Source organism: Rattus rattus, chromosome 10, assembly GCF_011064425.1.
Source record: "Rattus rattus isolate New Zealand chromosome 10, Rrattus_CSIRO_v1, whole genome shotgun sequence".
NCBI lineage: Eukaryota > Metazoa > Chordata > Mammalia > Rodentia > Muridae > Rattus > Rattus rattus.
This window is the reverse complement of record NC_046163.1, coordinates 62,990,862-63,015,861: the sequence shown is the minus strand read 5'-3', so window position 1 is coordinate 63,015,861 and position 25,000 is coordinate 62,990,862. Positions and strand designations below refer to the sequence as shown.

At 48.6% G+C, this 25,000-nt stretch overlaps 1 protein-coding gene across 1 annotated transcript in view; it reads left to right on the top strand.

Moving 5' to 3' along the window:
- Nucleotides 1–2,014: 2,014 nt before the first annotated feature.
- Nucleotides 2,015–25,000, top strand: part of Mtarc2 (mitochondrial amidoxime reducing component 2) — a 31,443-nt gene continuing 8,457 nt past the window's right edge. The window contains exons 1-4 of the mRNA XM_032915261.1: nt 2,015–2,366; nt 6,610–6,783; nt 16,692–16,860; nt 18,079–18,219. Coding sequence (XP_032771152.1) covers nt 2,095–2,366; nt 6,610–6,783; nt 16,692–16,860; nt 18,079–18,219 — 756 coding nt within the window. The 5' untranslated portion in view covers nt 2,015–2,094. The remainder of the gene's footprint in view (nt 2,367–6,609; nt 6,784–16,691; nt 16,861–18,078; nt 18,220–25,000) is intronic.

The window sequence follows — 25,000 nt, the reverse complement described above, 5'->3', positions numbered from 1 at the left end:
TTATCTGCTCCAAGTCTTGACCAGGAGTTCTGTTTGTCACGTCTCATGGACTTGCAGGTGAGCTATCAGTTACACAGATGGACAGGCAACTGCATCTAAACTTTAGGTGTTAGGACAAAGCCTGGTGAGTGGACAAGGCATGCAGACACACACACACACACACACACACACACACACACACACACACACACATATATATTGAAAGGAACAGATAAGACAGGGCTGACTCAGAGGCTCAGTGGTTAAGAGCACTGGCTGCTCTTACACAGAACCTAGGTTGTTTCCGACATCCACATGGTGGCTCACGCCATCTGTAATTCCAGTTCCAGGAAGCTGCTGCCCTCTTCTGGTCTCTTCAGGAACCAAGCATTTATGTAGTACACACACACACACACACACACACACACGTATTTAAAGAGTCCCTCCTCCATCAGGTGGCTTAGCCCTACTTTGGAGTGGATGACAGGATGGCCTCCCCAAGAGGCCTCAAACAGATTAGGTCTTGATGTAAAGAACCATCCTTTGAAAAATAAACCCCCATCCTGTGTAAGAAAGTCCATTCTTATCCCAGCAGTTAGCTTGAATGAAGCTCTTTCAAAATAACAGCAGACATTAGTTAAACCACAGAGCCTGGCTTTTATTCATCAAGTGGGGAATGAGCTCAGATCTCGTCTGATCTAGGCAGAGGTCATTGGACTTTGTGGAGGGGACATGAAAGGGCAGAGAAGTGGGACACAAGCTTCAAGGGTAGGCTCCCTTGGGGGTCTAGTGTCACCTATCAGAAGCATGTGCAAAAGATGAGAAGCAAACACACTTGCTCTGCTGGCCAGCGTTACAGAGGCTGGGGCTCTGTCCTGTCGGTGCTCCAGGCAGAGGCTCATAGTCTCTGATGACTGTCCAAGCTGCAGAAGAACAGCTCAAAATTCTGAGTCGTCAGCTTTTTAAAAATTTATCTTTATTTTAAGTGTATGGATGTTTTGCCCGCATACATGACTGAGTATCACGTGTGTTCCACCTACCTGCAGGGGGCAGAAGAAGGTGTTGATCTCTTGGAACTGGAATTGCAGACAGTTATGAGCTGCTATGTAAGTGTTGGAGTCCAACTGGGGTTTCTACTAAAGCAGCAAGTGCTCTTAACCACTGAACCATTTCTCCATTTATTATTTACCATTTATTCTCCTCTCCTCTCTTCCCTCCCTCTCTGTCTCTCTGTCTCTCTCTCTCTCTCTCTCTCTCTCTCTCTCTCTCTCTCTCTCTCTCTCTCTCTCTCTCTCTCTCTCTCTCTCTCTCTCTCTCTCTCTGTGTATGTATGTGTGTGTGTGTGAACACGCGCGCGCATAAAAAATGGTTCCTTCTCCACCACTTAGGTTCAGGGACTAAATTCAAGTTGTCAGTGTTGGCAGTCGGGACCTTTGCCTGTTGAGCGGCTTTCAACTGATGAATTCATTGTTGATGTTTCTGAGACCGGGGTCTGGCTATCCTAGTCCATGATAGTCTTGAACTTGTGGCTATCTCCTTGCTAAAACCCGACTTTTAAATAGAACGTCGTTTAAGAAAAGCCGACCAGAGTCCTCTATTCTGACCTCAGTCAGAGCAAGTGGTAAGTTCTGGCAGCATTTCCCTTCCTCCGGTTGTCTTAATTGGCTTGTGTACCTGTAACCCCCGAGGCCACACGGCCAGAGCCGCTCCAGTCGTCTTGTCTGTACCTGCAGAGGTTGAAGCCGAGCGTTCCACTGAGTTGGCGCGATCTCCCGGCAACCTACCCCAAAGCTGTTCCCAGGAAACATTTCCTCCATCCCGCTTCATTTGCGTGCGGCTTCTCGCACAACTGAGTGCGCTTTTAGATGCAAAAGGGTAAACGAGTGCAGCGGGTTGAAGGACGGGGTGGGGGCGCCTTAAAGGCGGACAAAGGCAAAGTAAAATGAAAGTGACTACCCCACGCGTGCGCCAGGTTCCGCCACGGGTCGCGACTTCAGCAGAAGTTTGACAGGCGCTGCGGCTGCGCCAACTCTGGCTCCTCCCACACTCCCCGAACCTTAAGCCCCGCCCCGTCCCCGCGGCCTGGTAGCCCAGGCCTGCCCCGGTTAGTTTAACATGGGTTCCTCCAGCTCCACCGCTCTGGCTCGCCTTGGCCTCCCCGGGCAGCCGCGGTCCACCTGGCTCGGCGTCGCCGCGCTGGGACTGGCCGCAGTGGCGCTGGGGACCGTGGCCTGGCGTCGCGCGCGTCCCCGGCGGCGCCGGCAGCTGCAGCAAGTGGGCACGGTGTCGAAGGTTTGGATCTACCCGATCAAGTCCTGCAAGGGGGTGTCGGTGTGCGAGACTGAGTGCACCGACATGGGGCTGCGCTGCGGCAAAGTGCGTGACAGGTACGCCGAGCCCCGCGCGCGCTGCACCCGGTGCAGATGGGCCAGGGCGAGGGAGGTGGGGCTTTGCCTATCCCGGCTTGGAAGTGTGGGTCCAGGAACCGAGCGCCCCTTGGTGAGTGCAAACTTTGCGAGCCGAGCAAAGGAAGGAAGTCGAGAGAGGAGTTCCGTTCCGCAATCTGTGTTCTTCCCAAACCTAGAAAGTAAGGGTTCGTTTGCATCTGGGAAACACGCACACACATATGGGAAAGAGCTGACATCAATTTTAACACTGGGCACATTTGTGAGCATGTTCAAGTTGAAATCATAGTTTGCCAGCCCCCAAATGGCTGTTGGGAGGCCTTCGGAGAGGAGATTTTTAGCTTTACAACATTCAAATTTACTCTAGAGTGAAGCAGAGAGCCTCGATTTTTGGCTCCCACTCCTTCCAGCACAGCAGAATTGAGGTTTGTTGCCTGAATTCTCTGGGCTCTCGACCTTTGATCCTTTAGCCGCGTAGCCTATGCTTCTAGCTAAAGTAGTTTTGGAAGAGTAGATTGGAGCATTCCTGAACCCCCTGAGGAGAGAGACTCGCCTGTCACAGGACCAACTCAGCTGTCTTACAGCTCTCCGAACTGTAGGATACTAGAAATATAAAATGCCATTGGCTGAATGTTTTCAAGAACATTCGGCCTTTCCTTCCCTCTAGTTCTGGTGACCACTTTAATGAGGAAGGAAAAGAATTGTATGGTTTGCCAGGAGTGGGGAGGGCGTGGGGTGAGGTGAGGTACCAGATGAGGATAAAGAGCTTGTCACATACGGGTACAAAATAATCATAAAGGAGGTTAGAATGGAAAAAAAAATAAAGCAGAGAGCTTAGTTCTGGTACAGAGTAAACTTACAGATCAGGAAACATGGGTTTTCCATTCCTTATTAGCATCCTAGGTTTCCAATGCTGGCAGGTGCCCCCCCTCCCCCCAGCTGGGGACTGAACCCAGGGCCTTGTTCTTGCTAGGCAAGCGCTCTACCACTGAGCTAAATCCCCAACCCTGGCAGGTTTTTTTTTTTTTTTTTTTTTAATTATTGTTTACTGGGGGACTGGGGATGTAGCTCAGTTGGTAAGAGAGAGTGCTTGCCAAGGGCGCATGAAGTAAGGAATCTTATCTTCCAGCACTTCAATGAGGTATGGGGGCTCATGCCAGCCATCTCCACAGGAGAGGATCAGAAGTTCCCAGGTCAGCTGTAGACCTGGGTTCAAGGCTGGCCTGGACTATATGAAAACTTGTCTGTATACTGAAATAAAAATAAAAAATAAAATAAAATACTATCATTCCCTGAGAGTCCCATTCCTGTCCAGATGAACTCAGATACTCCAGAGTGGAGTATCCCCCAGGTGGTTGTTCTGCCATAATTAAAGGGTGTTATATGAGACCATTGTGAGAAAGAGCTTATTAAAGTGTGAAGGCTCCGATCTGGTCCCTGAGGCTGGGAAGACCTCGGGGACCTAGTACTGGATATTGTACAATACCAGGAGGTGCCGAGGCTCACAGTGCTTACCCAGGGAGGCCGTGAGCAGTTTCCCTCCCATCTGAGAACTCTGGGATGTCTCACAGGTAACCAGAACCGACCTGCGTTTCCTCAGATCTTCGGAGTATGTTACGTTTGTCATTAAGATTGTCGTGGCTTGGCTGTAGATATTCCTAGTGTAGAGTGAAAAGGTGTCCTGTGCCCTGCTCTTCAGATTCCTGGGGACTCAATAAAATAAATAGAACTATATCATTTCTCTTGGTTTGGGCAATACATTCTTCCTCTATCATCATCATCATCATCTTCTTCTTCTTCTTCTTCTTCTTCTTCTTCTTCTTCTTCTTCTTCTTCTTCTTCCTCTTCCTCCTCCTCTTCCTCCTCTTCTTCTACCTCTTCCTCTTCCTCCTCCTTCCTCTTCCTCTTCCTCCTCCTCTTCCTCCTCCTCTTCTTCTTCTTCTTTTTTTAAATAAAGGCTCTCACTCCGGCTGCCCTGAACTTGCTGTGTAGATAAGACTGGCCCTTAGCTTGCAGGGATCCACCTGCCTCTGCTTCCCATGTGCTAGGGTTACAGGTCTGCACCACCCTGCTCAGCGGGAGCAATTTTCTCTTTGCCTGGTGCGCTCTGAAGTGGAGGGAAAGTCAGAGAAGCAGTTATGTGGTAGACGCTGGGCTAAACCCTGTCGTGTATGTTTGCCTGGCTAGGGTTGATTTTGTGGGCTGCTATGAATGCCCCCGCCCCGTGGGTCTAGTAAGACAGTATTGGATAGGATGAGTGTGCCTGGGGGCAGGGGGTTGCAAACCCAGCCTGTTCTGGGGGAATTGAATTCAGATCCAGGTGAGTACAGCAGTCATTTCTCTGAAACTAGCATGTGATAGAGGAATGTAAGGAGCGCACAGGAGCAGGAGGCCTTGAACATTTAACCTCCCCCAACTTGAGTTTTATTATCAAAGGTAATTAATATTCAGAAGCAAGCTTGCCGGCCAGAACTCTGCTTAATGGTCTTTGTTTTCTGCCCCCGAATCAGGACCATAACTACTGGTCTTTCTGGAGGGAAAGAGATCTTTTGTTTATTTTGTGTCTGGACTTTCCTCTGCACTACTTCATTCCTCCAGCTGCTGGGGGTGTATGGCTAGTGTTCTTGGCCGTTTGAGCTCGACCTTGACCCAGCTCCTTGAGCTGTGAAGTGTTTGAGGTCCTCCCAGAAGATGGTAACACAGGCAGGCCGTCTGCGGAGGGGTGGCTTCCTTCCTTGATCTTGTAAATGTCTGTAAGCATCTGACTCTGACACTCACCTTCTCTGTTACACACCCTTCTCTGTCTACACACCCTTCTCTGTTACACACCCTTCAGCCAACTGTCTATTTCTTCTGCATTTACCACCCCTTGATAAAGGGAACACCTTTATCAATTCCCTTCTCTTACCTTTCCCTTCCCACCTCTTTTGGGCCTCGTCCTTCCTTCCCCCACCCTCCTCCACCCCCACTCTGCTGGCTAGTTGGCAGCAAGTCTTTAACTGGAGTGAGATCTTTCATTTGCCAGGGCACCGCCTCACTGTTACCCTGGTGTTCAAGGCCCTGCTGTTGACTGAGGGGGTTCTGAACTCTGGTCCATCTGCCGCCTGCTCATGCTTTACCGTAAAGTCAGGGTGCTGGTGACCTCTTATTGTGGGTCAAGTTGGGGGGTAACGTGATTATGAAAACCCACTTTTTAGGCTCATTCTGTCTCTCGGAGATGGCAGGACACGTTGGACCATTTATTCATGGGGAATTATCTTTGGGCACAAGATAAAGTGTCTGGAAGGAGGCGGCTGAGGCTTGTTGTAAGTGGCAGCTGTCTTAGTTAACTGTTCTTGTTGTTGAGACAAATACCTGACAAGAAGCAGATGAAGGGGCCGGTCACATGGTGTCCACAATCAGGAAGCAGAGGGGGTGGGGGGAGTAAGGTGGGGGTGGCAGCTAGTGGTCAGTTGACTTTGTCCTTTCTATTCAGCCTAGCACCCCAGCCCATGGGAGGATGCCATTCACATTTAGACATTTCCTCAGGGAAGCCCAGAGGTGATTCAAGATCTCGTTGGCTGTCAACCCTACAGTAGCCTGCTAGCTTTGTATCAATTTTTGTGCATCTGCTGGCTTGAATTCCCTTGTGGTCCTCTTTTGTCTTTTCAGTTGCTACAATGAGCAGACAGCTGCCCAGCATTGCCTCCCGCCTTAACTACAGCATTTAGTGCTCCGAAGTTACACAGTGGCCTGGGCTAAGGCGGAGGGGTGTTGCCAGCTGTGGGAGGGGCTATTTTGGGTGGATGGAAGCTGAGAGTCCCCAGAGAGGGACTGATAACCAGAGATAATGTGTTTAGTGCACAGGAGTCTTGTTTGGGGATGGGGAATGCTGAAAGTTAAAAGTTTAGGCTTGGGTGACATTTTAACCAAAACAAGGTGTCTTAGTCTGTTTTCTTTGGCTGTAAAAGTACATTTGAGATTCAGTAACAAATGAGTCTAGGGATTCTAGAAACATACGCTCACATCTGGTGAGGGCTCCTTGCACATCTTAAGGTGGCAAAGGGTGTTAGAGAGAGCTCCTCTCCGGGACAACTGCTTTTAGATCGATGCCTGTCCAGTCTTTCATGATCGGTCCTCAACTCTCAAGGAGGATGGGTGGATGGTTTTGAGGTAAGGGAGAGCTAGAGGAAGTTCTTGAGAAGCGAAGATGATGTTCTAAATGCATACGTCTGCTTCTCTGCAGGTTTTGGATGGTGGTTAAGGAAGACGGTCACATGATCACTGCCCGCCAGGAGCCTCGCCTTGTGCTGGTCACCATCACCTTGGAGAACAATTACCTGATGCTCGAAGCTCCAGGCATGGAGCCGATAGTTCTGCCTATCAAGCTGCCCTCTTCGAATAAGATCCACGACTGCAGGTGCTCTGCCTTGGGGGAAGCGGGGACCGCAGCGACAGGCCTGACTTTTCCTTGCGTTTGTTACAGTTCGTGCCAGAAGTGTAGTTGATTAAATCAGTGCAGGAAAAGACTGAGGAGGGTTAGTCTCTAGGGTAGGGCTCAGGTGTGAGCGGCTGTCAAGGGAACCCAGGACTAGCATTTATTTTGGCTAGATTTTACCTCTGAGACAGGGGTCGGACATCCCAGGTTAACCTCTAACCTCTTTTTAAAAATGTAATCAAGGATGGCTTTGGACGTTTGATCTTTACTATGTCTTTATCTCTTGAGCGCTGTGCTCCCTGCGTGTGACCCTTATCACTGTGCTCAGTCTGTGGTGCTGGAGACCGAACCCTGAGCTTTGTGTGCACTCAAAGATATTCACTCCACAGCCCAACTACAGCCTCAGCCTCAGGATTAGTGATGGTTAAGAGCTGCAGATGAGATGACTGTCATATAGGAAAAACTATCACTTACGTTAATGGGCTTCTTTTTTAAAGACTTATGTATTCATTATATATGAGTACACTATAACTGTCTTCAGACACACCAGAAGAGGGCATCAGATCTCATTACAGATGGTTGTGAGGCACCATGTCGTTGCTGGGAATTGAACTCAGGACCTCTGGAAGAGCAGTCAGTGCTCTTAACCACTGAGCCATCTCTCCAGCCTCATTGATGGTTTCTAGAAGTGGGTAGAGCTACCACACAGGGAAGCCTAGGGCTGGCCAGAGGCAATGTGGAGAAGGAGAGACCACTCCCCTAAGGGAGGGTTCAGGTTGGCCAGTTAGAGTAACCTCAGTGGGCCAGGACATAGCAGCTGTGTGGCTTATAGTCTGGACACCTCCTGCCTCGATAGAGTTTGCAGGTCATGCTTGAATGCGACAAGGACTATTGTCTCCAAGAAGTAGCTGGCCACTGGAGAACCAGTGACAGTGACACTAAAAGCACAGTTAGCACAAGTGCCTGTGTTCAGGGCATACCATCTTCCTGCAAATTGGAAAGGCCTTTAAATTAGAATATAATATTCACTTCATTATGTGCAGTGGGTGTGCAGTGCACACAGGCACCAGGGCGGGTGTGAAGGTCAGAGGACCCTGGCAGGCGTCAGCTCTCTCCTTCTCCCCCGTGGGTTCTGGAGATCGGATTTAGGTCTTCAGGTGTGACAGCAAGTACCTTCACCCACTGGGCCAGCTTGCCCGTCCTGGGAGGCCATTGTTTAGAGTTCTTAGCCTGCTGTTCAGGCAAGAGAAGTTACTGGCAACCTTACCAGTTGATCTCAGAACTGTGTGGTGAGCATACCAGAACTTTCCAGCTCCTAAAGTCAGAGGATTTAGGGGAGGTGTGTGTTTGTGTGGGCGGGGATGAGCAAGGCCTCAGGCTTTGGCATGTGTTTGTGTCCTCTCTTGACAGCCTGCTGGGTCTTGCTTGAGTTTCTTTCTCTCTCTCCTTCTTTTGTTTTCTATCCTTTTCTTTTTGCTGCTGAGGGTTGGTTAAAGCTCTTTAATGTTAGGAAGTCTCAGAAACATAAGTGTTTGCTGTGGGATGATGTAACGCTGTGGATCCCTTGGTAACCTGGTGAGGTTTTTGCTTTTAAGGCTGGGGTTAGAACCCAGGGCCTTTGTGCCTGCTGGTTTTTTGTTGTTTTTTCTCTTCCCTTCCTTCCCTTCCCTTCCCTTCCCTTCCTTCCTTCCTTCCCTTCCTTCCCTTCCTTCCCTTCCCTTCCCTTCCCCCCCCCTTCCCTTCCCCTTCCCCCTTCCTCTTTCTTTCTTCCTTCCTTCCTTCCTTCCTTCCTTCCTTCCTTCTTCCTTCCTTCCTTCTTTCTTTCTTTCTTTCTTTCTTTCTTTCTTTCTTTCTTTCTTTCTTCCTTCCTTCCTTCCTTCCTTCCTTCCTTCCTTCCTTCCTTCCTTCCTTCCTTTCTTTCTTTCTTTCTTTCTTTCTTTTCTTTCTTTCTTTCTGAGCTGAAATCCATCGTTCTTGCTTTCTGATTCCCCGAGTTCGGAAGCGACACCTTGCAGAATGCAGTGTTTTGGTGAGTCCTCTTAGTCTGTAAGTGAACATCACAGGTTTCATTTCACACTGGAGAAAAACCGGCCTTGATTTCCTCACTCCTCCACCCCACAGAGAAGGGAGGGGAGGGAGGAAGAGGGGAGGGGAGGGATTGTAAGGGAGAGGGTTCGAGGAACCTATCAGTGAGCTGGATTTGAGCCATTCGCCTCCTAGGCTTCTCTTATCACCTGAGGGAAAACAGTTTCCACAAATGACAGGTGTTAAAGAGAAAAATTAGCCATGCCTCCTGTACTGTGGCTGAAAGCTTGTGGGTAGAGCTTACTTATGGTGAGTGATGGGGTGGGGATGGGAGTGGGGGTGGGGGCCGTTCTCTGGGGGATTCACTGTCACCTGCGCAAGGGTCTTCACCTGTTTACACAGAGCCCTGGGGACACCCCAAGTCTCCCTGGAAGCCAAGGGGAAGAGAAGAGGCCTTGTAGGAAAGAGAGGCCATCGTGGAGGTCAGAGGACAGCTTGAGGGAGTCAGTTCACCGTGTGGATCCCGGGATTGAACTCAGGTTGTCAGGGTTGGCAGCGGGTGCCATGAGCCATCTCTCCTGGCCAGTGTTAAAGTGTTTAAGGCAATTATAGGCCAGTGGTGGTGTTTCTTGACGATCACCGATTTCATATTGTCTAAAAATACTGTGTGTACTGGAGTATGGTGACACATGCCCTCAATCCCAGTACCCGGGAGGTGGGGACAGAAGGACCGTGAGTTCAGGCCGTGCTGGCCTAACATGCTGAGACAGTGTAAAGAGCCTGCTGCTAGTCTTTTAAAGGAGAAGGAAGGAGGAAAGACTTTAGGCTTAGCAAACAACCTTTGGGGTCTAGCTTCAAAGACTAAATTTAAAGGCAGCTGAGTCAAGTCCACAAGCATTGGTTGACTTCTTGAACATATTTAAGGGTTTTTTTTTCCCCTAAAAGTAAAGAAGAAAGAAAAATGACATTGACCCCAGACAGTCCAATTGAAGTTTTATTTCTTTGTAACTGAAAAGGGAAAGCAAAGCCAGGTCACGTGATGCAGAAAAGGGACAGCAGAGTGAGGTCATGTGACAGAGCAAAGGGACAGCAGAGTGAGGTCATGTGACAGAGCAAAGGGTCAGCAGAGTGAGGTCATGTGACAGAGCAAAGGGTCAGCAGAGTGAGGTCATGTGACACAGCAAAGGGTCAGCAGAGTGAGGTCATGCAACACAGCAAAGGGACAGCAGAATGAGGTCACGTGACACAGAAAAGAAAGAGCGTGTTAGCATCGCTGGCCATGAAACTTCAGGCAGCTCTAAGTGTCTGGGTGTTTGTCCCCCAGTGACCAGTTCTCCAGCGCATACCAGCTGGCGTCCCACAATCCAAGGGTGGCACTATGTGCCATGAGATAGCCTCAGACCCCACAGGGTAAGGGACAGCTCTCTTGAGACTCCTTCCCACTTCAGATGCTGGTGAAAGCCATAGCCTGAGTCTCTGACCCACCAGCTGAGACTTGGCATTCACAGACTCCTTCTTGGGTTCGGTTCCTCGGGCGAGCCTTACGGAATTCAGGAAACATCTTGCCAGTTACTTACAAAGGCTACCCCAAGGCTGAGGTGGAGGATGGGGGGAGGGGAAGGGGAGGGGGAGGCAGCAGCAGGTGAAGAGGTGGGTGGGTAGGGTGTATGAATAAGTACTTCCTGAGGATGCTGCCCTATCAGATACAGTCTTCTGTTCCAGAGAATGACCTAGAGTATCCATATTTTGGGTTTGGAGTGAGTGAGTTGACTAAGTATATGTCAAGCCAAAGTAAAAGAATAAACAGCAAGAGATGGACAGACAGACAGACAATAGCAAAACATCATCAAATACATATATACAAATTCACAAATCTATATACCTCTAGGTGTTGTGCAGTTGGGAAATTCTCTGAACCTGGTCCTTTGGGTTTTATAGAAATCTTATTCCATGCTGTGACTGATAAAGATACGTCAAACAAATCAAAATCAATACACCCTGCAGAAATCAACTGGGAAGTCCCTTGAGAACAGCCAGCTGGAGTTCCCGATAGAGAGTCCCAGGCAAAGCCGTGCGCCTCGCAGGTTAGGCTTCCCAGTAAAAGACCAGCCAGCAACAGACAGATGACAGCATCAAATCAGGCCTCCCAGTTGAGCACGCTCTCTGCGGCTGAATTTCAGCCTCCTTTCCCCCATTGTCTGCTCTCTTCTATTATGAGATAAACAACAGTAACGACTGTTAGAAGTTTACCGTAAGCTCTTTTGAGGTACAGCGTTTCCAGTCCTATCGTTGCTGCCATAGAGTAAAGGGGCAGCCCCCCCTTGACAGTGGGCCCCAGAGGGCACTTCGACACTCATGCTTTGGTCTGAAATGGGCTAGGAGGCCCAGCCTTCTTCCCGAGCCAGCTTGTCAGTGAGCTCAAACAATACAGTTTGTTAAGCAATCTGGAAGCTCTCTGAACTCAGCTTTTATTACACAGGTGTGATTGATAAAATAATTAGCTATTGATCAGCTCAATCTTTAGCCTTGGAGGTTGGGGTGTATTTTTTGGGGGGAGGAGGGGGACTAAAGTCCAGACCTCTGATCTTGGGGTGTTTCCCTGGCAATCAGTCTTTGAGGCATTGGTTCATCCACCATGTGGGGGCTGGGAGTGAACTCGGGTTTTCCAGCATGGTAGTAAACATCCTGACTGTTTGATGGGTCTTGCAGGTCTCACGATTATGTTTTAAAGGAGGAGAAAGGAAGAAATGACTTTTGGATTAACAAAAAGCCTTGTGGTCTAGCTTTAAAGACTAGCTAGGTACATTTGATTTTCACATGTAACTTGATAGATATATATGTGTAGGTATAATTAAGCTAGGTACAGACCAGCAGTTCTCTTGTTAAAGCTATCATTTTCCCCTAAAAATAAAAACGAAGGAAAGAAAATAACAGCTTCGGGCTGTGCACAGTGCAACCGAAGTTTTATTGCTTTGTAATTTTGAGGGGAGAGAAACCAAACATAAAAGGGTAGGTGAGATAGGAAGGCGTCTTAGTTATTTTTCTGTTGCTATGAAGAGACATCATCACCGAAGCAACTTAGAAAAGATAGTATTTCCTGGGGGCTCACAGTTTCAGAGGGTGACTCCATCATGGCGAGGAACATGACGGCAGATAGGCAGGCAGGCAGGCAGGCAGGCAGGCAGGCAGGCAGGCGTGGTTCTGGAGCATAAGCGAGAAAGAGAGAGAGAGAGAGAGAGAGGGGGGGGGAGGGGTGAGGGGAGAATATGAATATATAAGAATATGCTAGCTAGCTAAATAAGAATTATGTGGGCGTTTGAAACCTCAAAGCCTACACCCCAGTGATAGACCATTTCCAACAAGGCCGTGCGTCCTAATCCTTCCCAAACCATTCCACCAACTGATGGCATGAGCTACTGTGGAGGCTACTCTCATTCAAACCACCACAGAAGGCAAGAGGCTTGCTTTTCATTCCCTACCTCAGAGTCTGTCGCCTCTGGGTCCTCATCGAGTAAGCGTTTCCCTCTACCAACCCTCAAACCTTCTCTGGCATACGCATACCGGTCCCCAGAAATTCAGTCCTGACCCCATCTGCCTGGAGACGGCATCAGCCCTCACAGGTGAAGGCTTGGTCCTGTGTGACTATTCCAGGCGTCAGACGCTGCTAAGGGCAGAACCCTGAGCCTCTCTGTCTCCTCCTTGGGCTCTGTTCATTTTCTAGAGTGGCTCCCAGAGGCCTGGATTCGTATTTGCTGGGTACAGATAGAAGGTGCTCTAGAGGCTAAGGATGGATGGAACAGGCAGGGAGCTGAACTCCTATGTGCTTTGCTGGGTGTGCCTCCCTCTACACACGTCTCCGCACTTGGGAAACTCTGAACCTTCCGGCTTTTATGGACGCTTTATTACATGGTGCAATTGATAAAAACAATCAGTCGTTGACCGACTCAACCTTCAGCCTCTGCCCCTTCCTTGGAGGTCAGGGGCTGTGGTACTAAAGTCCAGCCCTCTGGTCTTGGAGTTGGCTCCCCTGGCAACTTGTTCCCCATCCTCAGATAGCTTAGGAGACCCCGGACATTAGTAATCTCTGCAGCACACAGTTGCCCTTTGGCGTCCTTGAAGGCTCCTTGGCCGCTTGTCTTCCTGTCACCGTGTGGACCATTTTATGAGCGCAGTGTGGCTCCCACTGTGTGAGTCTGTAGCAGCCTGTTTGTGCATGCTCATAGAAATCGTTCAGTGGTCTTCTAGAATGTGAACAGTGTTCTGTGAGCATTCTTTTAAGGTTTGTGTTTGTTAGTTTTGATGATTATCTGCATGGGGGTGTGGGGTATAGATGTTCAGTGCCCTCAGAGAACATAGGTGTTGGATTCCAGCTCCAGGCTGGAGTTTCAGGCCATTGTGAGCTGACAAGGTTTCTGGGAATTGAACTCTCGTCCTTCAAAAGAGCAGCAAGCCCCTCTTTAATCACAGAGTCATCCCCAGGCCCCTTATGAGCATTCTCGTGTCTTCTGAGATGACAGTGTGGGCAGAGCGTGGAGGTCAGAAGATGGCTTAGGTGAGATCAGCTAGCTCTCATCTACCGAGTGGGATCCCAGGGATTGGACTCAGGTAGTGAAACTTTGTAGTAACCCCATTCCCTGCTGAGCTGTCTTGCCAAGGTATGGATTTTAAGAAGAGGTTACCTGGGTCAGTAGGCATGTAACATGTACTTGTTTGTGTAGAGACGGTCTAGCTGTGCCACTCAAAGTGGCTTAGAATTCTCTGTGTTGCCCAGATTGGCACAAATTCTTAAATTTCTTGCTTCTGAGTCCCCAGTGCTTGGGTTATAGGTACGAAAACATGAGGCTCTAGAAATGCCAAGCTGTTTTCCAGGATGAGCCAATTTGTGCTTCCGTCGAGCAGGGGTCCACTGGGTAAGTGTGGTGTGAGTTCTTATCACATAGATTTATTTTTTGCAGCGGGTACAGGTCTGGTATGCCCGCCACCCGTGGGATGGCACGGGTTGGTTGGCATCCTCTTGACCTGTTGGGTACTTTCTGCTTTTCCAAAGTCTCCCATGTGTGTGGACAATATGGCGTAGAAGAGTGTGCAGGGTTCTGAAGGAGCTACGGGCCACCCTTGCTTCTGCCCAGCCGCCGATAGACTCTGTTTTGTGTGTTTCATAGTGGTTTTAGATGAATGGCTGAAGATCAGTCGAGAACTGCGAGGGATCCTTAGATGCAGTCAGAGGCCACGCAGTGCCCTAAGAAGGGTTTCAGATAAAAGGAAGGGGCTCTAGAAGCCTTAACAGAGGGTTATCAGGATCTGACGACAGGGGGTTTGGCGTGGTGGTACGTACTTGTAATCCCAGCTCTGGGAGGCAGAGGATTTTGAGCCTTCAAGAGCTCAGAAGTTCAGCTGTGAATGAGAATTCTGGGAGTTTCTGTTGGACTCCTTTGGCATCTTCACAGTGAGTGTCACAGCATTCACATGCACTGAGTGTGTGTGCATGTGCATGTACTTCTCATGGTGTGTGCGTGTGTTTGTGTGTGTACTTTTTATGGTACATGTTGGTACGTCTATGTCTGTGTGTGTCTGTCTGTGTTTACTTCTCATGGTGTGTGTGTATACTCTTCTTTTTTTTTTAAGATTTATTTATTATATTTAAGTACACTGTGACTGTCTTCAGACACACCAGCAGAGGTCGTCAGATCCCATTACAGATGGTTGTGAGCCACTATGTTGTTGCTGGGAATTGAACTCAGGACCTCTGGAAGAGCAGGCAGTGCTCTTAACCCCTGAGCCATCTCTCCAGCCCCCAGTGTATACACTTCTTTTGGTGTGTCTTTGTATGTCTATGTCTGTGTGTCTGTGTGTGTTTACTTCTCATGGTGAGTGTGTGTGCACACTTCTTGGTGTGTGTTTATATGTCTATGTCTGTGTGTCTGTGTGTTTACTTCTCATGGTGAGTGTGTGTACACACTTCTCATGGTGTGTGTTTATATGTCTATGTCTGTGTGTCTGTGTGTGTTTACTTCTCATGGTGAGTGTGTGTGCACACTTCTTGGTGTGTGTTTATATGTCTATGTCTGTGTCCGTGTGTTTACTTCTCATGGTGTGGGAAGGAGAAGAAGCTTTCAAGAGTTTACTTTCCAGCTCCTCGGATCCATAGTTTTCATCTGCTTCTCACCTGCCACGCCCACGGTGGTGTTGGGATGGAACCCAGGGCCTCGCACATGTTAAGTCCTCTACCACGGAGCTAGCTGTCGTTTCTGTTTGTTGTTTTAAAGTGGGACTTCCGTATGCTTTCTTCGGTAACATGCACACTGAAGTTGGACTGATGCAGTCAGTCAGTCTGGCCCTGAGCACACAGATGTGCTAAGGCTTCTGTGTCCTCAATACGGTCATATAAATGTATGAATAAATAATACATTTTAAAAAGTAGTTGGGCGTGGTGACATGGCCTTTCGCCTCAGCACTGGGGAGGGAGAGGCAAGTGGATCTCTGTGAGTTTGAGACCTCCTTGGCCTAGTTAGCAAGCTCCTGGCCCACATAGTGAGACCCTGTCTCAATCCCATTTCCTCAAAATAATAGGTAGTGATAATGATAGTAGTAGTAGTAGTAGTAGTAGTAGTAGTAGTAGTAGTAGTAGTAATAGTAATAAGTGGAGTTTTGCTATGTAGTTCAGGCTACCCTTGAACTCAGTAGCCTCCTGTGCAGCCTCTGGAGTTCTGGTATTAGAGGTGTATACGGTCATTCTCAGCCCCTTGTTCTTAGGGCTTATAAAAGGAAGAAAGGACGGAAGGAAGGAAGGACGGAAGGAAGGAAGGATGAAAGGGAGGAAGAATGGAAGGAAGGAAGGGTGGAAGGAAGGAAGGAAGGATGGAAGGATGGACGGACAGACCCAGGCCTGGTAATTCACATCTCTGCTCCCAGCCCTGGGGAGGTAGAGCAGGAGGATTGTGAATCTGGAGTCAAGTTGAACTACATTGCAAAATTCTTACCACTTGCCTGCATTGCGAAACCTTGCTTAAGAAAAAAATAATAAAATAAAATTGACACTAAACCTCGTCTGGAATTAAGTAAGATTCGTTGATATCCCAAGGGTTCTTTAATGCCTGAATTTCAACTAAGATCTGCTCTTTATTTTTTAGAAATCATCAAAATTTACAACACAGTCATTTTATTATTATCATCAGTTACTTACAAGTCAAAATTACAATTTAATCTCTCCCAAGTGTCTTTGCCTATTAATTCTTATGAAACAAAATTTATTGGTTCAAAGGAAATATTTTAGTAGGCCAATAGCCATAAGTGTATGCCAGCCTGAAATTATGTGGGAAAAAGTTGAACATACATATGTGTTGAAGAATAAAGAAGGGACCTGTTCAAAACTTTGGATCATTTATCAGGCACGGTGGAACATGCTTATATCCCAGGACTGTGGGAGGCAGGAGGATCAAGAGCAGCCTCTACTACATAGCAAGTTGAAGGCCAGCCTGGGCTACTAGAGACCATGTCTCAACAACAACAACAGTAACAACAATGGTCGGTATAATATTCTCATCTCCAGCTTATAGCAGAAGCGGAATGATGAGAAGAAGCGTTAGTTTATTTAAGACCGACCAGCGGGCCAAGGGAGTGAGAGCTTCCCATTCTGAACCAGGCTGGAGGAGTCCCAGCCAAAGGTGCAGCCCTCCTCTTCTGAAAGAAACCCGAAGCCTTGGTATTCCTCAGTGGTCTGAGGACCCCTGCTCGATGGAAGTGTCCTGTACCCTCTTCTGCTCCTTCCCAGTTCCTCTCTGAAGAACTCTTAGCAGCCTTCTGGTATATTCGGGCCGCTGTCCCCCAGTGTGTCCACATAAGTAATCCTGTAATCTCCCTTCCAGGTTGTTTGGCCTTGACATTAAAGGCAGGGATTGTGGCGATGAGGTGGCCCGGTGGTTCACCAGCTACCTAAAGACGCAAGCTTACAGGTTGGTTCAGTTTGATACCAAAATGAAAGGAAGGACAACAAAGAAACTCTACCCGTCGGAGAGCTACCTTCAGAACTATGAGGTGAGCATACAGTCTTCCTCCATCCAGCCAGTTCCTCTGGGCTCTCCCTGCTTCCTTCTCTGTCCGTCGGAGCCCCTTGGGAGACTTCAGTTAGAAAGCCGTGGCAGCGGTCCAGGGTACAGCCTACACTTTCAGGATGGAGAGGGAATGAGATGAGAGATTGTCTCAGTGCTGGGGACTTGTGCTGTGCAAAGAGGCCTGGGTACAGGAGATTTGTGGAGGGAGGAGCCAGGGAGATGAGAACTCGGGAGGAAACTGGCCGGAAGCAGAATGTGGTGTCTGATGCCTGTAATCCAGCACTTAAGTGGCTGCGACAGGAGGATTGCTGTGAATTCAAGGCCAGCCTGAACTAAAGGCTTTGTTCTAGAGAGGGAAGGAGATTCTGGAACTAAATGTGCCTCTCCTGATGCAGACTGTCCAGCCTGCCTTCACTGCCTGTGTTGGGACAGCTATTTCAAGGGCAGGAAGGTCACTTCCTGCTAGAGAAAACAATAATGAGTCACATTTTAAGACACAAGTACCGGGTTGGGGATTTAGCTCAGTGGTAGAGCGCTTGCCTAGGAAGGGCAAGGCCCTGGGTTCGGTCCCCAGCTCCGAAAAAAAGAACCAAAAAAAAAAAAAAAGAAGACACAAGTACCTCAGGGATTCTCCTCCCAAGACTATCAGTAAGATTATTAATGATATCATTTATCTGCCTTGGTTATTCCGGGGGGGGGCGCTGTTCCCCCACCTAGAACAGTGTCGGGTATCTATGGGTAATCAGTAGGTTTTGAGTGATTAGGTGGTGTTGATGAAATTGTTACTAGAACATTCCGGATTGGCAGCAGACCTCCCTGTGACCCGGAAGTAGAGCAGGCTGGCGAATCGCAGCAGGTGCAGTGGTGCACACCTTTACTCCTGTCATTCCTGAGGTAGAAGCAGGTGGCTCTCCGTGAGTTCAAGCACAATCTGGTCTACATAATAAAGTCTAGGGCATCCAAGGCTGTGTCTCAGATAAATACATAATTAAATAAAATAACAGGAGGCAGCCCAAGCTGCTACCTGTCCAGGGACTGGATAGAAGCCACGTTGCAATCCTGCCTACAAGCCCCGATCTCCCTCTCCTGCATACCGACCTCCCTTCTACACTTGAGAGGGTTTCTTTCTGGACTCTGCTGGGCTCTGGAGGGACAATGCCACTGGGTGGGGGAGGCCTGATGGTGCTGTGTTCCGCGACAGGTCGCCTACCCAGACTGCAGCCCTATCCACCTGATTTCGGAAGCCTCCTTAGTGGATCTCAACACCAGGCTGCAGAAGAAAGTGAAGATGGAATATTTCAGGCCAAACATCGTGGTGTCAGGCTGCGAGGCTTTCGAGGAGGTAAGGCGCCACTGACGCGGCCATCGAACTCAGATGTGCTGCGCTCAGAGTTGGTGCAAACCGAGTGAAGGTGGTGGGGAGACAGACTCCTTCCTTTCCCTAACTTCTCTATGGTCGCTTTGGCCCCTAATGGCCTCCAGGCCTCCAGGGGGCGCTGTCCACATTCTCATGCTAGGGCTGCAGAGCATACGACATTCCAGCGTGCAGCTGAGACTGCGCTATCGCCGAGGCGAAAGGAAAGGAAGATAAAGAGGACAGCCCTCCTTCTCCCTTGTATCACCCAGGAGTGTGTGCCAAGATTTCAGTTACAGGTTCCCAAGTATAGGCTGTGAAGGTGCAGGAGCTCCATCCATGGCGGTGCCCAGTGACAGGCATTGCCGTGTTCCACTTTTCATTCACTGCAGCCTAAAAGGGGCAGTCAATCAAAGCCTCTGGTGAACACACCCAGCGGGGTGTTGCTTGGTCAGGAGAAGCTTCTGCAGTTGTGCTGGGCCTGGGGAGGAGAGGGCTATGCTTTCTGAGTGCCTTTAATTGGGTGTGAGGCCCTGAACTAATGAATGACTTTATATGAGCTCTCCCTTGACCCTTTGAAGACTTATCCCCTTTATATAAGAAAGGATGCTTTGAAAGGTTCCCCAACTCTGCCCAGCAGGTGGGGGAAGAGCTGGAGGAGCAGCACAAGGCTTGCTTCCTGCCTCTGTGGACCTGGGGTGAGTGTACCATTGAGGAGCGGTTAGCACTCAGAGGAGAAGCTCTTAAACACTTCAGCTCTTGGCTCCCATGGGTCCTTCTGTATGAGTAGAATGTGCCCTTATTTGTGGGTCCCCATGGTGCAGTGTTCTCAACCTGTAGGTCTCAACCTCTTAGCAAAGAGAGCTCTCCAAAAATATTTACACTATGATTCATAACTGTAGCAAAATTACAGTTACGAAGAAGCAATGAAAATAATTTTCTGGTTAGGGGTCACCACAACATGAGAAACTGTATTAATGGGTGACAGCATTAGGAAGGTTGAGAACCACTGCTTTCCCATAAACCTTTGCAAAGAGCTGATTTAAGCCAATTAAGTCACTATCTTAGTCAGGGTTTCTGCTCCTGCACAAACATCATGACCAAGAAGCAAGTTGGGGAGGAAAGGGTTTATTCAGCTTACACTTCCACATTGCTGTTCATCACCAAAGGAAGTCAGGACTGGAACTCACACAGGGCAGGAAGCAGGAGCTGATGCAGAGGCCATGGAGGGATGTTACTTACTGGCTTGCTCCCCCTGGCTTGCTCAGCTTGCTCTCTTATAGAACCCAAGACCACCAGCCTAGGGATGGCACCACCCATAATGGGCTGGGCCCTCCCCCTTTGATCACTAATTGAGAAAATACCTTACAGCTGGGTCTCATGGAGGCATTTCCTTAACTGAGGCTGTGATAACTCTAGCTTGTGTCAAGTTGACACACAAACCCGCCAGTATAGTCACTGTCCACACAATTTGACAATTTAAAAACAGTAGTATATGTATAACGTGTGTGTTAACTGACACTCTCCAGCTGTCTTACTTTTTGGCTGCTATCATAAAATACCCTCAAAGGGAGAAGGGGTTTATTCTGGTTTGCAGTTCTGGAAGGATAGAGCCCATCCTGGCCTTGATGGCCTGGTGGCAGGAGCAGGAAGCTGGCTGGTCATATCTCGTCTGCACTCAGCAGATAGTGGACAGGAAGTGGGACTGGGTTAAAAACGTCAAGGCCAGACCCCTAGTGACACCCTTCCTTCATCTATGTGCCACCTTCTAATGGTCCCACAGCCACAAGCAACACCCCCAGGCAGGGACCAAGTGTTCCTACCCATGAGTCTATGGGTGTGAGCAGCTCGAATTCAAACCATACCAGCTGCCCATACAGTTTACTATTAAGTTTCTTTGATTCCTTCTCATATTTGTTAAGTTAAAACTTGGGCAAGGGGGCTGGAGAGATGGCTCAGTGGTTAAGAGCACTGACTGCTCTTCCAGAGGTCCTGAGTTCAATTCCTGGCAACCACATGGTGGCTCACGACCATCTGTGATGGGATCCGATGCCCTCTACTGGTGTGTCTGAAGAGAGTGACAGTGTACTCATGAACATTAAATAAGTCTTTAAAGAAGAAAACAAAAACTTGGTCATCTGTTATGGCCTAGGCATTGTGTCTCAGATCCTGGGCACAGAGATGAAAAGAGGGCCTCTGGGGACGAGCTGCGTGGCATGTGACAACGGTCCCCAGTCCAGCTGAGAAGTGCTTCAGTGTGAGTGTTTATAAGATGGATGGGTGCTTACAAGTGGTGTCCTACTTTCATTTCTGTTGCTGAAAAACAAACAAACAGACAAAAACACCTTAAGGGAGGAAGGGTTTGCTTTAGTCAGAGTAACAGGTTAAAGTCTATGAGTGTGGAAAAGGAACCTGAATTAGGATCTGAGTCACAATGTCACAGTGCCTAGCCCATAACAGAGGGCCAAGTCTTTTAATTTAACAAATATGAGGAAGAATTAAAGAAACTTAATCGTCGCCCGCACAGTCAGTAGCACAGAGTGCGTGCACGCGAGCTTAATGCTCTGCTAGCTCTCTCTACTCTTACACAGTCCAGGGCTTCAGACCTGGGGAATGGTGCCGCCTGCAGTGGGCTGGATCTTCCCATGTTGGTTAGAGCAATGAAAACAGTCCCCCAGGCCCGCCTGGAGGCCAATGGAAACTACTGTGTTGAGCCTCCTTCAGGTGATTCTGGATTGAGTTGAGACTGCTAAGTGCCTGGAGAAGGGAGGCCTGTGAGTGAGGGTGGTGGGGGTGGTGGGGGTGGTGGGGGTGGGATGTTTGATTTGGCTCCCAAGAAGCAATGCTATGCCTTTGTGTCCTGGCTTGTTCTATGTGTGGGTTGGGAAATCAGACAGATAGGAGGTGTAGAAGCATGAGAAGGTGGAGCAAAGAGGCCCTGATGTATTTCAGATTTCCAGGGGCACTGGAGGGCCGATGGAGGTGGCTGGATGGGGAGTCGCTGGAGGCCACTGTCCTAGGAATTTGATTTTTAGGGTGTGGCTATTAAGAAGCTGCTGGTGTCTGAACAGGGAAGCTGTTGTGGCTGGCATCCATGTAGCAGAGGTGTAGTGAATGGCTGCAGTGTTCCAGAAAGTGCTAGAATGTGCAGTAGCCTGTCTCCCTCTCAGGAGTGCAACCAGCAGCTGGGAGGAGGCAGAATCCCAGTGCTTTATTCCATCATCAGGGTCTCAACTCAGAGCCTCCTCAGGTCTTACCCACAATCCACAGCAGCAGCAGCCGGGTGATTCCACAGCTGTGCTGACAACGTCTCACATCTCACAGGCCGCTCACCAGTCAGTGTAGCCAGGAAAGCCACTGGGGGAGGGCATGGTGGTCATGAAGGTAAGAAAAAAGAGGGGCTACTGGAGAGGAACCCTACTCTACTCAGGTTAAACCTAGATTAGATGGGACCTGAGGTGTGTGTGTGTGTGTGTGTGTGTGTGTGTGTGTGTGTGTGTGTGTGTGTGTGTGTGTGTGTGGGGACACTTTAAGAAAAATAAAGCCAAAAATTGCATGCAGGACTTTGAATGATGCAAAAGGGGCCTGGGCCTGAAGCTTCATTTGATTCCTGGTCCTCCTGCTTATTCTCCCTGCCTGAGATTCCACATTGCCTGTTAGAGTGTTTATGATGAAGGAGCCTTTTTTTTTTTTAAAGATTTATTTATTATATTAAGTACAGAAGAGGGCATCAGATCTCATTACAGATGGCTGTGAGCCACCATGTAGTTGCTGGGATTTGAACTCAGGACCTCTGGAAGAGCCAGTGCTCTTAACCACTGAGCCATCTCTCCAGCCTGAAGGAGCCATTCTTAAAACACTTGTTAAATATCGAGGAGTCTGACACTCTGTGTTAAGAATGCATGTTATTAGCTGAGCCTGATGGCACAGGCCTGCCACTTGGGAGGGAGGCAGGAGATCTCAAGTTCAAGATCAGCCTGGACTACAGAGTGAGTTCAAGGTCTGCCTAGGCTGCAGTATGAGACCCTGACTCAGAATTAAAAATGAGGGACTGGAGAAATGGCTCACGGCTAAGAGTACTTGCTCCTCTTGCAAAGGACCTGGGTTTGGTTCCCAATACTCACACGGTACCTCTCAGCCCCCCATAACTCAACCTCTGACCTGTCCGGGCTCCAGGCATGAATGTGACACACATACGAGTGAGTCACATATCTCAAAATAAAAGTAAATCAATTAGAGAAAATTAAAAATGAAAAGAGGGTTGGGAGGTAGGTCAGGCAGAGAGAACACTTACCTGGCACACATCAGGCCTCAGATTCAAGTACCAGGACTGCTGAAACAGACTGCCCTTTAACACCGGACCTGACCAAACTGGCCTAGGAATCATCCCATGAAGTAAAAGTTCTGTCGGTCCCTTGTAATTTGCCTGTTATTTTGGGAGAAGTTTTACTTTAGGCACTGTTCCAGTTTAGTCTCTGTTGCTGTAATAAAAACCACTGACTAAAAGCAAGTAGGAACAGGAAAGGGTTTATCTGGGTCACACTTTTGGGTGATGGTCCCTGATTGAGAGGAGTCAAGGCAGGAACTCAGTAAGAACTTGAAACAGAAGGCACAGAGAAACGCTGTTTGCTGGTTTGCTCACTTTCTGGCTTATGATCCGTTAACCTTGTGCAGCCCAGGTTTCCCTGTGTAGGGAATGGTGCTTCCCACAGTGGGCTGGGCCCACCTACCTCAGTTAATGACCAGACAGTCCTCCTCCGGCGTGTCTACAGGCTGATCTGATTTTTATAGGCAAGGTGACAGAATGCTAACTAGGACAGAAAATAAAATGTTTTTTATTTGTCTCCTAAGACGTTGTTTTGGTACTAATTTTGCTTTAGCCAAGGGAAGAAGACAAGATGATGTCATCACTGGCTGTAGAATTCTTGATTTCTGTAACCTGTCAAACTTAACCTAAGACTAATATAAGCATAGCCCTTTTCTGGGGCCATTTGGATGTGTAGGGGTTTTTTGTTTGTTTTTTTTTGTTTTGTTTTGTTTTAATATTAAAAAAAAAATAAGCTGTTTAGCTGTTACATTTCTGAATTATGATGGGCTTCCAGAAATACTAAATAAGATATGACATTGTGATTTTTCTAGAAAATTCTATAGCCATGCATGTTTTTAACAAACTCCTTACTGTGAAACAGTGAGCCCTTGCTGATTTAGTCCCAGTTAAGCCAGGAAGCCCAGGAGTGAAGGGTTCGTTGTGCTGACCTGTCCACCTCCTGCTGTCACAACCCTTTCAAACACTAATGCAGAGTGATTAAATGCATATTTAATCCTCAACTAATAAAAAACAACACATTAGGCCTAAGTGTGATGCAAAAGTCCGGGCATTGTTTATCGTAAACGTATGGAGTAGGGGATGCCTTGTGGGACCTTCGCAGCTTGTGGTACAGAGTACAGTGGACTTTCCCCGTGGGGAGTTAGAGGATGGAGCCAGTCTTAAAAGGCCTGGGCCGGTGTGGTGCGTTTGATTTCTGGAGCACAGAGTGATGAGGTTTTAAAGACCAATGTTTGCTGCTTATCTCTGCCTCTGGCAAGCAAGGGGCTCTGTGTCCCCTGGACTTTGCTCACTGTCCTGAGCTGAATTTGAGATGTTTTAATGGGGCATTCTCTTTACGTAAGTCCTCACTCTGTGTTGAAAGAGCAGGGGTTGGGGGTGGGGAACGGCAGACAAATCTCAGTGTGTTCTCTGTCACGTGGGAGGGGCTGTTTCTACAAACTTCTAGAGAAGGAGCTTGCTTGTTTGTTTGTTGTTTGGCCTCAAACTCCCTGTGTCGTTGAGGAGAACTCTGAACTTGTCATGTTGGGGATTGCAGGCGTGCCTTTTGTGACGTTCTGGGAAGCAAACCCTGGCTGAACGCATCCTGGGCAAGTGCTCTACCAGCCTCAGTGCCCAGCCTCATCTGATCAAAGAAGCTAAGCAGGGTCAGCCCGGTGAGCACTTGGGTGGGAGATGTTCTTAAAGCCAGGCAGCTGTGCTGAGTCCCGGCCCCACCACTCAGTGCCGGGGCCAGGGCCGAGGCTGCCCATTCTAACAGGCAGAGGTAGCATTTGGGCAAATCCTCATTTCTAGACCTTTGTCTCTGAGGGCTTCTTCCTTAAAATCTGTTTACAAATGCATGCAGTACTTGTGGAAGCCAGAAGGGGGCGCCAGGTCCCCTGGAACTGGACTTACAGATGATAGTGAACTACCATGTGGGTGCTGGGAACTGAACCTAGGTCCTCTGTAAGAGCAGGCGATGCTCGTAACCACTGAGACATCTCTCCAGCCTCCTTTAAAGACAAGTTTTTTCTTTCTTTCAATTATCTTGTGTTGTGTGCGTGCATGTGCATGTGCGTGCATGTGCATGTGTGTGTGTGTGTGTGTGTGTGTGTGTGTGTGTGTGTGTGTGTGTGTTTATGTAGTCGGGAGAAAACTAGAACTGTGCAATAGTGAAACAGGTCATTCAGTACAGATTAGAACCTTACAGACCTGGGTTGTACAGGGGGCAGGTGGTTACTATAAAGGTAAGGTGTGCCCACAGAGTCAGAAACCAGGGGCACAGGGAGCTTTTGAAATGGTCCATGGCAGAAACTTTGGCAGATAAAGCTATTTATTTTATAGAAGTAATCTTGAAGTGCCGTATGCTGGCTGGGTGTGTGACTCCATGGTGGAGCAGTGCCTGGCGTGTGCACTGGAGAACCTGAACTGGCTCGCAGGTCTCTCGTGGCCCTTTCCCAG